This window comes from Dromaius novaehollandiae, chromosome 18 (genome assembly GCF_036370855.1).
Source record: "Dromaius novaehollandiae isolate bDroNov1 chromosome 18, bDroNov1.hap1, whole genome shotgun sequence".
NCBI lineage: Eukaryota > Metazoa > Chordata > Aves > Casuariiformes > Dromaiidae > Dromaius > Dromaius novaehollandiae.
This window is the reverse complement of record NC_088115.1, coordinates 4,673,105-4,690,284: the sequence shown is the minus strand read 5'-3', so window position 1 is coordinate 4,690,284 and position 17,180 is coordinate 4,673,105. Positions and strand designations below refer to the sequence as shown.

General features: G+C 46.6%; 1 protein-coding gene across 1 annotated transcript in view; it reads left to right on the top strand.

Annotated features, from left to right (window-relative positions):
* The window catches only part of NTN1 (netrin 1), a 121,913-nt gene that overhangs the window by 59,539 nt on the left and 45,194 nt on the right, over positions 1-17,180 (top strand). Inside the window, exon 2 of the mRNA XM_026120599.2 lies at positions 2,509-2,697. Within this exon, the coding sequence (XP_025976384.2) occupies positions 2,509-2,697 (189 nt within the window). The remainder of the gene's footprint in view (positions 1-2,508; positions 2,698-17,180) is intronic.

Here is a 17,180-nt window from a genome sequence, read left to right as displayed (position 1 = left end):
AAGAACCAGGTCTTCTGTGTGTTCATGAAGCTCCCTGGAGAAATACGTCCTCATGTTGGTCAACTGGGACTACTTCCTGTGGCTTGCAGCACTGAAGACATAGCTTCCAGTGAGTCTCAAGGCTCTGAACAATGGAGATAAGCCTACAAAGTTTGTAATCTATAGCTGGGATGACAGATCCTCAAACTGGGGAACTCTCTTGCTTCCTTTGCCAAGGTTGGGTCCCGTGGTTGGTGCCACTGAGGATGAAGGTTGTTGCCTTGGTAGTTAGCTACAGCTGAGAGGACTTCTGGGCTGCTGCCTCCACATCACAGCTACCATCCTCCTCTCAGCAGGACCACACTTGTGGTGAGGCCATTAGCTTGAACTAAGTCCTCGGTTCTCACTACTACCCTATGCTTCCTGCACGACCCAAGAAAATGGTTTAACCTGAACATCTCAGTTTCTCTTCTGTAAAACTAGGCTTGGTACTTTAAAAGCACCACCATCTCCTTCCTGAAAGCTTAGATCATAAGTTCTGCAGTGTAAGAATCATCTCTAATCCTCTATTTGTACCGCACTTAGTGCCACAGAACCATCGTGCTGGCAGGGGCTGCTCAGCACGCCACAAGAGAAGGAGAATACCATAGCTGAGTGGCTGCTAGGGCGCTTCTAGCAAAGGCACAGAAAGCTCTTCCTGAGATTAAGATGGGAGGGGAAAAATCTATAAGGGGGGACGCAGAAAGCACTCAGTGCATGCCCCCGCATTTCTTTTAGATGCAAACAGCCTGTTTAACTGCACTTGCAGTGTCAGCAAATGTGTCTCTGGGAGAGGCCAGACATAAAAAGCAGCAATTCCCTCTGCAGGCAGGAGCTGAGTCTCTGGTCTTCTTGATTGTGTTCTCCTGTTCAGGTGTCCTTAGATGAAAGTTGTGTCCCTGGCTGGTGTCAGGAATCTCACTTTCTCACGGTTGACAAACCACTCTGGGGCTGCTGTTCTCACTATCAGCAAGTTGGTCGTTGCATCTTCTGCTCTGGAAACGTTTGGTCTGGTCGGGACATGAGGCTGTGCCTCACTGCGTTATTCAGAAGAAATCAAATTGCAAAGGGAAAAGCAGGGAGGGCGTTCTTCATCCTGCTGCTTGGAGGCATCCAGGGCATTTTGCTCTCCAGCTACACTCTGGTTGCATGTCAAGAGTTATCTGGGGATTGTTCCCAATAAATAATCCGGAACTGCACTTTAATTTTCTGGGCTGAAATTTGATAATTAAGCAAATATAGCATGTCTTTGTCTTGGGCAAGCACCATAAGGTAAACAGGAAGGAATGAGGGATTAAGATGTTTCTACTCTAAAGGAAGGTGACAAGCCCAGAGCTGTGACACCTTCGTGCAGAGCTGAGAGGCCCAGCTGTGGGTTGGCATTGCACAGATGCATTGTTCAGGGGTGAAGAGCAAATAAAAGCAAAGGGAAAAGAAAACAAGCTATAAAATTCTCTGCAAAGCACATAGCCCTAGCAACTGCCTCTTGATGTTCCCTTGACAGCTCTGGGGTCGAGCTTTTGAAGTTCTTAAGTTTTCTTTTGCAAAGGCCCCTTGTTAAAATAGTCCCTGTGTTGACATTAGGCTGCATATGGTGGAGAAATTGGACATCTCCCGGCAGGTTCAATCACAGCAAATTCAATCAAAGCAGAGAGGGACTTTTTGGTATTTGACTAACTGGGCGTCAGGCCGGCCCCATCCCAGCAACAGGATGAGAGATGCTGATGCAGACAGACAAGGTTTTATTGGCGTGTTCTGGGCCACAGAAATATAACAGAGCCTCATGCTGCAGGTACCAAACATGAGAAGAAATACAAAGGAAGAAACTAGCTCAGAAGATTTTGAAACGATATGTAGAGTTCAAACACCCATGTGTGCCGGGACTGGTGCAAGTGCAAATATTGGGAAAGATGAGCAGGTGGTGCTTGGAAACTTGTTTCTCTAACAGTGCAGGGGAGAAACTTTTGTTTCTCTAATGGTGCAAAGTGCTTGCGACAAAATTGGTGGGGCCAAGGGGTGTTGCATGGCCGTTTCCTAACCACAGGGTGGGTCACCACCTTCAAGGCCAGCTCTCCCTGAGGACCCAGCTGTTGATTCACATTAAGAGTGAGGAGAGGCAAAAGGTGCATTTCCTGCTTTATAAGCTGCTGTAAGTCACAATGGTGAAACTCTGCAAGGTCTCAGTGCTCTTAGACCCTGAGTTCCCCCTCCAGAAAGCCATGGTTGACACCACCGTGCCAATCTCCCTGGAGAGGTTTGGGTTAGCAGAGGGCTTCCCATAGCTGGCAGTGCAGTCGCAGCGTCCTCTCCTCTGACACCCTCATGTTTCCATCACAGGCGTGTGGTCCCAAAGCAGGACTCCAGCATGACCAGCCTCTCTCCTTCAACGTGTTGCTGTTTAGCGTGTAGCCCCGTGACCGAGCTGGGGTAGGTACACCCATGATCCCCCCCGGATGCCACTGGTGACCATTTCTGCTCTTTTCTCAACAGCCTGCAACTGCAACCTTCACGCCCGGAGATGCCGCTTTAACATGGAGCTCTACAAGCTGTCGGGACGCAAGAGCGGGGGTGTCTGCCTGAACTGCCGGCACAACACGGCGGGGCGGCACTGCCACTACTGCAAGGAAGGCTTCTACCGGGACCTGACCAAGCCCATCTCCCACAGGAAAGCCTGCAAAGGTACTGGAAGCGGGGGGCTGTGGGAAGGTCGGGACTGATGCAGCTCCTTCTCCGATTCCTTCCTCCCTCTTCTGTTTCCACAGCTATTTCTATTGCCAAATTCTCCCTATTCCTTCTTCTCCCAAAATCAAACCACCAGAATGGCTTTTCTTATCCCATTGTTACCTACCCTTGCCTTCCCCGATCTCCCCAGCCCCCTTGTGAGGGGAAGGCCATCAAGACTAAAAAAGTCTTCTCTGCCGAGGATGAATTTCAAAATGTTTTCAGGCTTTAAAGGCTGTTTTCTCACTTTTAACATATATACATATTTATATATTATATATAACACTATATAACTTATATGTTTTGCTCCCCTCTGCTCTGATAGCCACAGCTAACTTGGTTAGCACGTACGCAAAAGCAGACGGGCAAAACCCCAAGTATAGGGTTAGTGGCTGCATCTCCAAACAATCAGCCTTCAAATTTCATCCCAAATCGTTTGGGGGCAGCTTAACAGCATCACGCACAAACACACATATCACTTGCAAACGTCCCGCGGTGTCGGACAGACATTCACCGCACACGTGAGCAGGCAAAGAGAAACGAAGAGGCAGCAAAGAAAGCTCAGACAAAGGAGAAGGAAGACAAAGGTGCAAACAGGCCAGTGGGATTATTCTGGGCAGCAAGTGAGCCGCTTGCTTAAAACCTGGCACTGGCTGCACATCCTGCTTTTCCCAGGTTGCACACAGCAAACCCGGGCACCTGCAAAAGCAACACTTGCCTCCTCCAAACCCCCATGGGCTTCTCGCTCTGTCCTCCACCTCCCGCGCTGCCAGCGGGAGGAAAGGACAGTGTTTAAGCCACACGCAAACCCAGGTTTTCTGAGGTTTCTCTGTTCTCCTCAATGGAAGAGAAGCAGCCGTGGGTGCCCCGGGCTCGCAGGGCTCTTTGGTGTTGCAGGAAGTCGTTGGATTTTCTCCTTGATCCTGGCCCTCTTGAAACCCTCAGATGGGCACCGGCACTAGCTGGAAGTGGCCCTTGGGCAGAAGTGGGCACTTGCGCTGCTCCCCAGGCCCGGCACCGTCCCCTTCCAGCTTTGCACCCCTTGGGACAGCCTGGGTAGCTCCCAGCACAGACACCTTCCCACCTCTCCGCATGTTTTCCTCACGTTCTGTAGTTTCAAATAAGAGCAACTCCTTAAAATGAACCTTTTTTTTTTGTCTCAGCTGTCTGCTGGAAGATATAAACCCTGAACCTGAGACACGTCTAAATAAATCAAACAAAGGTTCAAAAATCAGATTAGAAGATGTTGGGGGCTCCCACAGAAAGATTCAGCTCTTTTCTCTTTAAACACCAGTTTCAACAAGAAAAGGAAAGCTTTTTGGCCCAAGCTGGGTATTTTTGGCTGGAAAGCTTTGGGTCTTCAGCGTTTTCAATTTTTTAATGAAAACGCTTCTTCATATTTTTTTCCACTGAAAACAGACCCTCTTTGCCAAAACAGAAAAAGAAATCACTTAGACAGTCCTACTCCCCCTTTTTTCACCTTGTAAAAACGATTTCAATGAGACATTTTCAAACCGCCCTGCATTACGATTGCTAATAAGCTACAGCTTCAGCCGAGGAGCGCGTTGGTGGGATGTGAACAAAGCCCGGAGCTGAATGGTGGCTCTGAGGGGGATAGAAAATTGCCATTTTGGGGCCGCAGCGAGAGCCCAGAGAGCCCTGCAAAAACCCAGCGGAGAGGGGAGCTGAGCTGCTTCCACGCGAACGCTTAGCGCTTCCCGCGCTGCAGGCGGTCCCCGCGCGGGACCCGGCGCCGGGTGCACCCGTCGCTGAGCACTGCCGTGCCTTGCCCGGCAAATCCCGAGTGGATATGTGTTGTGATAATGTTCATATTTGTCGTTTCAAGGCCAGGTCACAGCCTGAGTAACAAAGCATTAGGCTGAAGCAAACAAAGGGAAATTCTGAACACATGGTCTTTCCTCCAACAGAGCCGGGGGGAGAGATGCAGATAATCGGAGCTCTTCATCCGCCCGCTGGAAGCCGCGGGTTTTCATGGAGCGGCGTTCGCTGGCTCACGCCAGGCCGTGCACGCAGGGCCTGATGCTCATGTACCTTCCCGCTGCTTTACGCCACACCGGCCCTGCATGGGGTTGTGGGGTGGCTTCGCCTGGGCGCCCTGTGCTCTTGCCCTGCAGCCCTCTCCACGCCGGCCGAGGGCCCTGCAACTACCTTGGGGTGCAGACCATTGCCGTCCTGGCCCCACACTCAGCGGCACAATAAAACCAATTTTTTTTGCTCTCTCCACCCACATTTCAGGGCAGCGGGGTTCAGTCGAGAGCCAGGCTCCTGTGCATCCCGCCCTGCCGGCACTCGGCCACCCCGTGCCAGGGCCGGGTCCCCTGTGCACCACCATGCTTGGCCCCCTCTGAGACACCTGGGACGGCAGAATGGAATAGAAATCACACATGCAAAACCTTAGAGCTTCCTAAAGCAAGGTCAGGGCAGCGTGAGAACTTCTCACCCCTTCCGAAATGCAGTTAACTTCTTCCCAGGGCTCCAGCTTATTCTCGTGGCTCAGCCCCAGTTCTCCCAGCTGCTTTCCTGGTGCAGGGGCTCATAGGGCCAGGGAGGGATCTCAGGGGAGAGGACTGCTCCCTTCTAGCCACAGGGTCACAGTGATACGTAAATCTGTACATATATATATATATACATATACATATATATATATATATACACACACACACACATATACACACACACATACACATGTACATATATATATGTATATACGCCCTGACCCTGCTGCCTAGTTTGTATGGCCAATGTACACACTAGCCCATAGAGAGGAGGAGATGCTCGGCTGCAGGGCAGGTCTGGCACTCCCTTGCCCTTTCCATCCCTCGGTGGTGGCTTGTCACTTGAAAAGGGACAGTTCCCACTGCTTTCCGTGCTTGGACCTCCCTATCTCTCACACAGCCTCGAGGAGGTTTCGAGGACTTTCTTCAATCTTGCTTTTCCCCGCTGTTCTTCCCGGATGGCCGGCCTGGCCAGACTGTCCTCTCCATTGATCCCTCCTATCCCGCTGGCCCCTCGCGCCTGCTAACCTCTTTGCAGCTGAAGAAGACCAGTAACACGGCCATCTTATCCGAAAGGCAGAGCCTTGGAGCAGGGGGCAGCGGGTGGGAAAGCTCAGGGCCAGCCCAGGGCCCAGCCTGCGAGGGGATGGTGGCAAAGCCCAGCCCCTGAACGTCCCGCTGCGCCCGGGCAAGAGCAGCCCATTGCTCTGCTTTCTTCTCCCCGCGACGGGACCCAGCACACAGGGCCGGGGCCCTTCTGCTATGCCAACATGGATGAGACATTTTCCACAGCAAAGGCAATCGCTCTGAAAAATAATTTTCCTGAAAGAGCACGTAAGCACCGTGTGCCTCCGCCTTGCCAGCGCACAGGGTTTACACCCTCTCTTGGCCCAGGTGTTTCTCATGCTGCAGGTGTGATTGCAAGGGTATCAGCCACAGACGCTGTCTGGGCACCCCCTTCCCCCTGCACATGGCCCGTGCCTCGGGTTCCCCAAGTGAGCACCTAGGAACGAGGCTTGCCGGCCTTTGCCAAATGGGTTGCAATCCTTTAAGGCTGGCTTTCCCGTTTGCTGAATCGCACTATTAACTGCGCTTTGCAATTGTTCTTTCCTTATCCCATCGCCTTCTTGAACTGCTGCTGCTCTTGAAACTTGAGATCAACAAATTCAAATACGTCTCTAACCCCCCACGGTTTATAACAAAAATGCAGCTATCGGAGCTAATAAATACAAAGGTGTGTAATAAATATGCTTAGCAAATGGCCAGCTCCCCGACTCTCAGGGTATTAGCACAATTTCACGGTATTTGGAATAGTTTATTGTTGGCATAATACAGTGTCCTATACAGACACAGATGAAAGTTTCCTCCAGCAAAGGATATTTCTTTGAAAAATAGTTTTCTTGAGGTCTGTTTATGATTTAGGGGATTCTAGGTTTTCCCTGGCTTTGTTCACTGATTCAGGGACTGTTCTGAAATAATTGTTAAAAACAGGCATTTAAAAAGAACCACCACCTAACACCTTCAGCCATTTCTCCATTGATAACAATATTAATTTTTCATCTCACCAAGCCATCTGTCGATGGGCAAATCTCTCCCAGAATCTCCTTTTGACGAAATGTGTTTAGAATTAAGAAATTAACTGTCCTGTAGCATCTGCCATCTCCCTTGCAACTGCCTTACTTTTCATCTCACATGGCAGATTGTGTTTTCTCTACAAGACTTGATTCTTTCAATCATTGCATTGCTCCATTCATGTTTTACACATAACATTTTTAAACAAAATGCATTTAATAGTCTTGTGAATTGATAGAGAATTGTCAAGGAAACATGCAGCAAATTTAACCACCCTTGCAAGCATATGTTAGAGTATAACAAATGTTCAATGAAAGATCTGCTGAAGATGTTTTGTATTAATTCAGCTTCATTAATTCAGCCTAACAGACACATTCAGCTAAACTGTTTTTCCTCTTGCTTGTGTTTCTCATCTCTTACTCCATCCTATAGACTAGGTTCTATATCTCAATTCATAATGCATCTACCATCACATAATAGAGAACAATAGTGGAATAAGTTGTGTTATTTTAAATGATGGCTTGAATGCCTAGTTTTGGTGACTTTTTTTTTTCAAAATTATCAGAGTGCAAAAAAATTTGCATGTTGACTGTTTCTTTAGCTCTGAAGAAAAAGAAAATGCCACAAACTTCTGCATGTATTGAAGGACTGTGGTGTGAGGTTCAGACAGTGAAATGAACTGTGAACAGAAAGCGAAGCTGGGCAGTGCCATCCTTCCCAGAGTGATGATTTTTTAAATAGTCAAACCTATAATGAAATGTACCTCAAATTCTTTTTAGAAGATGTTTTAATGAACTAAAGTTATCTTAGCAGCACTTGTAAGGTCATAAGAAGTTGGGCTTTAAAGATGACTTCTAACCTGATGGTAGTTAATTGAAGAGTGGTGCAGTTATGCCATGTTGCTTGCCTGTATATTTGTTTGCTTCCCATTATTTTCTTGCAAAAAGAAAAAGTCATCAGCAATCAGAGATGCCATGTCCCAGAGCTATGCAACAGGCAGAGCATGTCATGAAGTCTGTAAAGCACATGCAAAGGAATTGATGACAGATGGAGAAGGGATATTGCATGAAGTGGCAATGTTGGGAGTGCGCCAGAGCCTACCAGGACAGAGCTGGAAGTTAAAGAAGCGCTGTTACTGCTGTTGGTGGGTGGTCAGGCAACACGAGAGACACCAGTTACTCAAGCAAGGGCTTGGGTTCCCCTGGAGTTTTGAGGTCAGACTACACAAATGATCTTTGAACGGCCTCACATGGGTAAGCTTGGGCTGGAGGAGTCTGACGATAGGCCTGGTCCTCTGCCGTGGGGGATCAATGACCTCCTTCCAGCGGGGTCAGGAATAGGATAGTCCTTCCTTCTGGCAGCTGCACAGAAGACCTGGTTCCTACATACACCATTTAGGTGTGTGGGCTCTCCCAGCAATCTGTCACTCTGACATATTTTTAACTTTTAGCCACAAAACCCCAGACACGTGAAAACTTGAATGCTCATCTGTTAAAACTTGGAACAAAGGTGAATTGTTCTTTCTCACTGATGTTTTGTGAGAGCATGAACAGCTCCCAAAACACTGAAACTGTGCTTCCCATTTCTTTCGCTTTCCCTCTGCTCCAAATGATGTTGCAAGTGAAATTCCACGTCTGGGTCCTGCAAACCTCTGTCTATTCCTTTCCATCACGAGCAGCTATGAATCACAGCACTGGTGTTAGTTCTTTTGATTAAATTCACTCCTGATATTTGCCAGATTATTGGCACTAATGTAATTCTATTGGAACAGAGACTCTGCAGGGTTTTATAGCCTTGCTATAAAACAGCTCTGCACTTTGAGGAAAGGATTTACACACTTTTTGATGAAAAGATGACAAATGATGTGCATTGTGAATGCACTTTTGCTGAGGCTGCCAGTGTAAACCCATTGTGGAGGGGCAGAATTTGGCACCTGGAAGGATCATGTTCATTAGGACTTAGTGTTTTGGTTAAAAAAGGGATTGCCTGCCTCCACCATGCTGTTTCAGCCCCACATCTTTGGTGATCCTGGAAGAATTTTAAATTTGTTTTGAAGGATTATTGGCCTAGGTAAATGAGCACTCCCATCTTACCTGACCGTGCTGGCTTGTTCACCCAAAGGTACAAGATATTGACATTGCTTTTTGGAACAGTTTGGGTTCAAACAGAGAAACAGTGACTGCTCTCTCTGTAGGCTGAACCTCCAGTCCACAGGCTTGGTAGGTGCAGATGCCGATTCCTGCTGTGCAGCTGCAGGCAGTTGGAGTAGAAGGGTGGACTAAAGTGGCTGGACCTCCATGGCTCCTTCTGCTGTCTTGAGATGAGATGAGAGCCCTGGAGATGGGAGAGTGGAATTTATTCCCTGTCTCTCTCCACTGACTATAGAGGGAGCTGCTTGACCAGCTGAAAGCACACAGTTCATTTTTACATGGCTAACGCTAAGGGAGATGAATCCTGTTCCTACTGCCTGGAGCTTCACTGAGAAGCAGGGGGTGCAATAGGCAGCTGGGGTAAAATCCAAATTAGAGGAAGAGGCTGAGGACGGGCTCCACAGTCAGCACCCCGCTGATCTGCCACTGTTGTTCTCCTCTGGCTCCTACATGCAACATCACGATGAAGAGCATGGAGAGAGCATGGAGGATCAGCCTGTGTTTTCTTTCCTTGCAATGTGGTGCAAAGCCACAGTTATCAGAGCTGAGTTGGCAGACATGGTGTGGTCTGGCAGAGGACTCACATCCTTGGTGCTTCTCTGCATCCAGCTGCCTGCAGGATTAGGTGGAAGTTACTGTCCTTCCAGCCTGAGGAGGTATTTCCTGCTCCCAAAGTCCAAGACCCAGAGCTGGGAGTATCAGACAAGCTCACAACTATCATATTGCAAAGACACAGTGACTACCTGAATGAAACACCTCAACCAGTGGCTGTCTGGGGGATCCTGTACCAGCCATTTCTGAGGAGGAGTTAGGACTTACCGTGCCATGCAATGGACTGGCTTGGCCACTGGAAGATGTCTCCTGGCAGGACTCCTGTCCCCACCTTTCCTCATTGTAGCGAGACATCTCTGTCTAAGTGGGTCACCAGATGCTGTCCTATCACCACAGTCACCTAGGCACTTCTGGATGTCAGTTTGTTAGATCTACCCTTCATGTCCACTTCAGGAGTAGATGAATTGCATCCTAAGAGAGATGGTTTCTTCCCTCACAGCAGCCTCATTTTGATGATTGTCTCTACTCCTGTGTTTTCACACGATGAAATCCAAGGCAATACGTTCTATGAATGCTCCCAAAGGAGTTGCCATTCATTATCAAACTTCCTTCCCTTCCTTTTCTTCTATTCTTCTTCTTTGAAGACCAGCTGGAGCTACCATTTAGATGAGAGAGGATCCAGCCCTTAGTGCTGGCAGGATGTGGATCAAGTTCTTGTATCAAGACTTGGTCACCTCTGAAAAATCACCTCTGAAAAGGCCCAGACATTCATGGCACTGATCTGTAAAACACAGACTTCATTTTCTCATTAGGGCATGCTCTTCCTTTGCTGTATTAACTTTCTAGCTATGTTTCTATACTGCGTTTGTTAGTGGCTATGCCTCGGTCACCCTGTTCCCAAAGGCCCCATAGTTCTTTGTATTGATATTATCACAAGTGTTGAGTGCTGGTTTATGGTTTCTACATCTAAAACTTGTCATCAGCAACTCCCAGGAACACACAGACCAATCTGAGAAAGTTCACAGAAGTGCAGCTTTAATCTGTCCTGTGCACACAGGCACGGTCCATGGAAGTGCCCTGGAGCAATGCAGTGCAGGCACCGCGTCGCACAGGAGGCCTGAGTGTGTCTGCCACGAAGTGCAGCCACCTCCAAGGCACAGAGGGAGCCTCTGTGCCCCTGGGCAGGGCCACACCATTCACCCATTTGGGCTGGAAAGGTCCCAACCTGGAAAAGGGACATGATTATGACCGAAACTCTTAAAATATTTTGAGTTTGTAGCACAAAGCATGGAAAAGGAGTGACTTTTTTTTTTCTAACGAAGACTCTAGCTCAATGAAACATCTCTATTGGTCATGCCAGCTTTTACAAGTATGTGATTTTAATCACATTTAAGCATTTAATTAAAGTTAAGCAGCCGCTGTTGTGCGACCCAGAGCAGGAAGAGTTTGCTGCATCATAGCAGTGGAATATTCTTGCGGCTCACTGCAGCTATTGAGACACTTTTTAATTGTTTCAAGACAGATGGGGCTCCATTTGCCAACCTTCAGTCCTGTTCTCTCTTTCATGCACGCGTTCCAGTTCCAAGGACTTTCTAATTAAATCTAATCTACGTGAGCCATCATCAAGGAACAAACCAAATGTTAGGAGCTCTGTGGCAGCCCTTTCGTCTCCAAGCCCAGGGCTGTTCCATCACCTCCACCCAACGCATGGGGATGCTGCCACGCATGGTTGCTGGGGTCTGCACTCCAGAGCATTTAGGAGCCACAACTACCACACCCCAACTTCACGTTTGTAAACCCTGTTTATCCAAAGACTTTGTACTTTTTAACTTGTCATGGGGAGATTTGCACCTCTGCACATCTGAAAGTGCTCCAAGATTGGTGCTCCTTCTGCATTTCTGTGCAAATTAGCTGGAACAAGGGTAAAATTCTGCTGTCTGGTCTTCCTAGCAAATTCATTGCTGATTTTCTTCTCTCTCTGGCTTTCAATCAGTGTTGCCCCCAAGCATACAGCAGCATTTAAACAGACATTTGATTTTAGTGGAATATATTTGTGGCAGTCTTGAATTGAAACCTGCATGCTCAGAGCAAGTGAGTGCAGGGGAGAGGACCTGCGGGGCCTCCCTTTCCAGGGAATAGCATTGCTCTCTGTGAGGAGGCTCTGCCGTTCACGTCCCAGACGGAGCACATGTGTCTGTGCTCTGGTTCACAATGGTCTCCAGAAGTTGGCCTACAAATTCATTAACCAAAAAAAAAAAAAAAAGAGAGAGAGGAAAAGAAGAAGAAAGAGAGAGGCTTGTCTGTGCCTGGTGATAATATCAGAGCAATTCACCTCAATGCCAAAAATATGCTTAAGCTGCAGCTGTCTTAAAGCTCCAGGGAAGTCAATAATTTCAAATATTGCTCCCACCCAGACGCCTTCTCTGCATGATTCGACCCCTCTGCAAGCCCCTACTCTTCAGCAGGGATGGGTCCTTTCACCTGCCAAGCCTGGCAGCTCCGCAGGAATGTCAGCATTCCCTGCCCTCGTCAGGAAAGCAGGAGCTGTTTCTACGCCTGGGCCCCTTGGTCTCCTTCAGAAAGCCACGTCAACGCTTCCCAAGCTCTTTTCAGCGAAGCTTCCCTCCCTTCTAGGAATATCTTCTTTTGGACTTCCTGGTATTGGTAGACTCACATTTAAAGTCAAATTTAAAACAGACCTAGTTTAGGGAAGGGGATGCGTGGAAGGGGCCTTTGACATACATAACTTCACACAGGCTGGGAAGACATCTGGACATAAACACGACAGCATCATGCTAGGACAGGACCTGACCTCCAGCACAAATCTCCGTGTGTCACTGCTACATTCGCTTGGCTTCTCCAGGCCAGCATCTGCACCAGCGTGTGCCCCCTCGCATCAGAAACGTCCCCAGCTCCCCGACCCGGGGATCAGACCTCAGCGCAGCAGCGAAGCACACGTGTGCCTGCCGTGGTGCTGGGGCTGAGCTCTCCCAGACACCCTCCCCTGGAAAGCACCCATGCTGGACTCCCACCAGCGCTTTCTCCTGTCCAACAGAGCCAAGCTGGAACCCAAAGCAAGAGCTCCCAGGAGAAAGAAAGCACAAAGAGAGCTGGTTTAGCCTGAGATGCATCTCAGTGGCAAAGAGATAGCTCCTGTTTCTTTTAGGATAGGAGAGCAGGGAGGAATGAGCTGAAACAGCAGGCAAAAGGTCTCCAGAAAGAGAAGGGGCCACACTAGAAACTCCCAGAGACGTCCTGGGCTCGTTGTGGTGGGTGCAAGGTGCTCTGCTTACTTCAGAGAGGTCAAGATTTTGTTGGAGGAGGTTTGGCCAGAGACCTCAGAAGGAGCCTTGACTTATCCACTTACTACTGCAGCTTGGAAAACTGTTCAAGAGATATCTCCAGGCTGAGTCCCAAAGCCATGCTAGATATTTGAATGATCTAATTTTTCAGGAAATTTTAGACCATATTGATTTCCTGACAGGAGCTGTGACTTCTCTGGGTTGCTGAAAATCACATCCTGTCTGGGGTCTATAACCTTCAGAACTGTGGTTTTCCCAAATTTGGGGTTGTTTTTTCAGCAGAAACATATACAAAAGCAATTCCGAAGGGCAGATATGGACTGTGGTTTTCAGAAGTGACAGGGTACCTGGTGTGAGACATAATAGAGGGGGATTTGCACCACTCTTGCAAAAAAATAGTTCTCCATCATAGGTCTGAGGCTAAGAACAAGAATTGCTGAGTTCATTTGCATACACAGACTTTTGCATATTGGTGAGACAGGAAAAAAAAAAAAAGGAAGGGAATGATTTGCCTTCCCCATAAATATTTTCAAACTGTTGAGATGATTTCCTGTTTCAAATTGGTTATAGAGAGTTACAAATCCTCCAAACTGTCAAGAATTGAACATTGAAACAAATTTCAGTCCAGCTCATTCAGCATGTCTTTTTCTGATACTAAGCATAGTAAAATTAAAAATTTTTTTTCTCATTAGAAAAAAAAAAAAAAAGATAATTTCCAGTTAAACATGTAGTTCTCTGAACATCAAAAAAATCAGTGAACTCTGGATTTGTGTCCCAGGAGTTTTACTACAATTTTTCTCAGACATTTAGGGCATTAGGATATCTCTGCCCTCTGTGGATTCTTTGCTGTCTGATAAGGGCTGTGAACACACTGAAAGGTTCCCCCTCTTGAGCTGTTTCTGGGGTTTCTCTCTCATCTATGCATCTACCTAGTTTCATGAGGCTTGTGGCAACCTCATTATCTCTGAGACTTTTGCTCTGCTGCCAGATTTGACTGAAATATTCTTAGTGGGAGAATATGCTTGTAGGAACTTCATTTCCTTAGGAACCAGGCTAAAAATGCATCAGCACAAAAAAAGTGGTTTACTTTTTTTAATCGCAATGAAAGTATTTTCCAATCTGCTCTTTCTTCTCCAAGCAACCCTTCATCATGGTACAGCTACACAAGAAGCAAATTCCCCCACTCCAAAGGAGCGGGTTGTCTTGATTTTGGAGATGTGTAGAGACAGGGAGACTGCATCCCACTGCCAGAGCTGCTCTCTGCCTGCATACCTGCCTCTGGACATCTTTGCTCAGAACTGACATTTTCCAATGGGGCAATATGTACCACGGTTGCTGGATGCAGCAACACAACCCAGGATGAGGCCAGGGGATACACTGAATGCCACAGTTTTCCCCTACTCCTTCACTGCAGCATAAATCTGTGGGTTTTTGTGTGGTCAAGATGCTTTGCCATTAAACACCGTCTGATCCATCCCCCCAGGAGTGGCATAAGCCTCCCTGCAACTGCTCAGGTGCAGTGAGAGCTCAGGTAACACCTATCTATACCCGTGGCCAAATTAACCTGGAGAAGCCTCCAAAGGAAGGAATGCTGCTTGTTTCAAAGTGTTTCTCCAAACACAGAAGCCAAAGGAAATTTGCTAAAAAGGCCTTACAAGGTCAGGGCTTCAGGACAGCAGGGAGCTGAGCTTCAAGGCTGGGATCACCTTTTAGGTGGATTACAGCAACAGCAGGGCAAGGGTGCAGACCCGAGGAGTTCAACACACCTTGCCTTCTCCAGCCAGATGCATTTCCTAGAATCAAGATTTAAACTAAACTTTTGAACTAAACACAGAATAGCATAGAAAAATATATTAGAACAACCCAAAGACTTGGTTAAGTAATAATATCTGAAATATGCCTCTAAATACTAAAACATAAGACTAAGTGAAACATGTTTACTTCATCAAGATGATGCATGTGGCATTACTGAAGCAACAGACAAATTTAAATTGATCTGCTTTGACATTTTTCTCTTAGAAATATTGTTCAAATCAAAGCTTTCACATATGAAGTTTGATTTTGGTGCATTTTCCAGTAGAAAGCTGTTGTAGCTACCTTTTTTACTCTAGCTGGCATCTATGGAGGAAAGAAGTAAAGCAAGAAAAAGTAGGCAATTTTGGCCATGATTCTGGAAAAGCATTTAAGAATATTGTTAAACATAATATGGACCTAAGCCGCATTGGCTGTGTGAGACTTAAGTTCATACTTAAAATTGAGCATGATTTCCTGAAGAAGGATCTTTCTCTGAACAGGAGCCTTAATCAATGACTATTGCAAATGAAGGTATACTTTTTCCAGTTTAATTCGTTGCTGTTTTTCTGCTCCGTGTGCTGCACAGTGCAAATCATTCAAGCACCAGAGTTTTAAATCTGGACATCCCAAGCAATATGCTATCGCTGCAGATACACTGTGACATGAAGGAATCTAGACACAGTGAAATCAAGCCTTTTTTTCCTGTTGTTGTTGTGCAGTCAAATGGACTTTTCATCATCCTGAAAAACTTCCAAGGAAACAGCTTCCCTAAAAACAGGAAGATGCTAATTCTAAAAAAATGCAGGTCCTTTCAGATACCTTCTCAAAAAAACATCACACTTGATGAGAGCTAATCCTGGAGATTTGTCCCTCTGTTTACCTTTCAACACACGTGGCAGGGAGAAAATTAGCAGCTGGGAATATTTCTGACCAAAATTTAAGGGTGGAACAATATTCGAGTTTTTGTCATGCTGTTTGTCAACCTTCAGCAAGCCAGATAGATCCCCGCAAATCAAAATACTTGACCAGGGAATTTTGCATCCTTTTATGAACGGTCTCAAGTTTTGCTTTCAGACTTTTTAGTCCCAAACCATCCAAATGTCCGCTGAAACATAAAAAAATATCATTGCTTATGCTCTAGCAGACAATGGTCTGTCTCTCCAGATGTGTGCATATAATAGTGGCTTGTCTTGGAAGCTTCAGACAAAGATATAAAACTCTACAACAGACAATTTTGCAATAGCCTGCCCCCAGGGGAAATTTCTTCCTAACTGCAGGCAGTTAGTAGCTGGCTTGCAGTGCTTATATCCGTATATATATTAATCCCAGCTAATGTAACTACAGATGTTCTCATTCATAGGCCTATCTAATCCTGTTGGGTCTTTGCCATGGTGTCTCGTAGCCTGAGTTCTACAAGTTAATTACGTGCAGTGCAAAGAAGCATTTCCTTTTATCATTGAAAAAGGTTGCCTTTTAAATTCATTGAATGTCCCTTTGTTCTTGTATTTTAAGGACCAGTGAAGAGGAGCACCTGTCTGACCTTCTCTGCACAGTGCATTACTTGGCACCCCTCCATCGTCTCTTGGCAAGGCTCTTCTAATCTTTTCCATCACCCTCAGATGGGTGCCTCTCTGTGCCTTTCACTCTGGTTTCCCAGCTGAGGATGTACTATTGATTTCTATAGTGTCATGATATTATATTCAGTGTTACTCTCTACCCCTTTCATAATGCAGCCTACTATCTTGCTTGCTCTTCTGAGCTCCATTGCAATCAGCCAGATGTTTCATTGACTCGTAGATCTTTCTCTGGAGTGGTTACAACTAATTGGGACCCTTCACTGTGTATGAACCATTCTGCTCACTCCTTCCAATTATGCATCCTTCTGTGTGTTGGCTTTTTTCTGTTATTTCATCGTTAAGCCAACTTGCGCTGGTTTCATAGAAGACCTACATTGTCTTCTCGAGTCTTCGCTAGCCAAAATGAAGTTGGTCATCTAGAAATGCTGTTACCTCCTTGCTTTCCAGGTCACTGATGTCCTCCTATAAGAGAAACCAGCTTTCGTGGTCAGAGGCAACCAAATTCCTACCCTCATTCTCCATTAAAAGTTAATTATATGCTCCTGTTTCGTGTTTTCTGCTCCATAGCCACTTTCTTAAGCATGGAAGAACTTCATTTTTCACTGGTAATTCCTGGTCATCACTGCCACAAACACTTAACACAAGTTTTTCTTAGAGACTTTCTGAAAAAGTTACTAAATAATTGCAATGCTTGCCTTCTACCTGCTGCTACGTGAACTAATAGATTAAAGACGTACAACTTTCTTGCATTGAAACCATTCTTGTTTGCTCCTCTCCCAACATGCTCACCTGAGCATTGCATCCTCCTCTGTGGAATCATCCTTTTGAGCAGGGCATGAGGTTATAGAAGCAAAGTCAGGCGTTATCCCTCTTATCATCTCTAACAATATCCCAGGCATCTTCTTTCTGCAATTCGTGACAAATTCTCAGCTCTGCTGCTTCATGGTCTCTGCTTTGCCTGGTGCTGACGACTGTGGA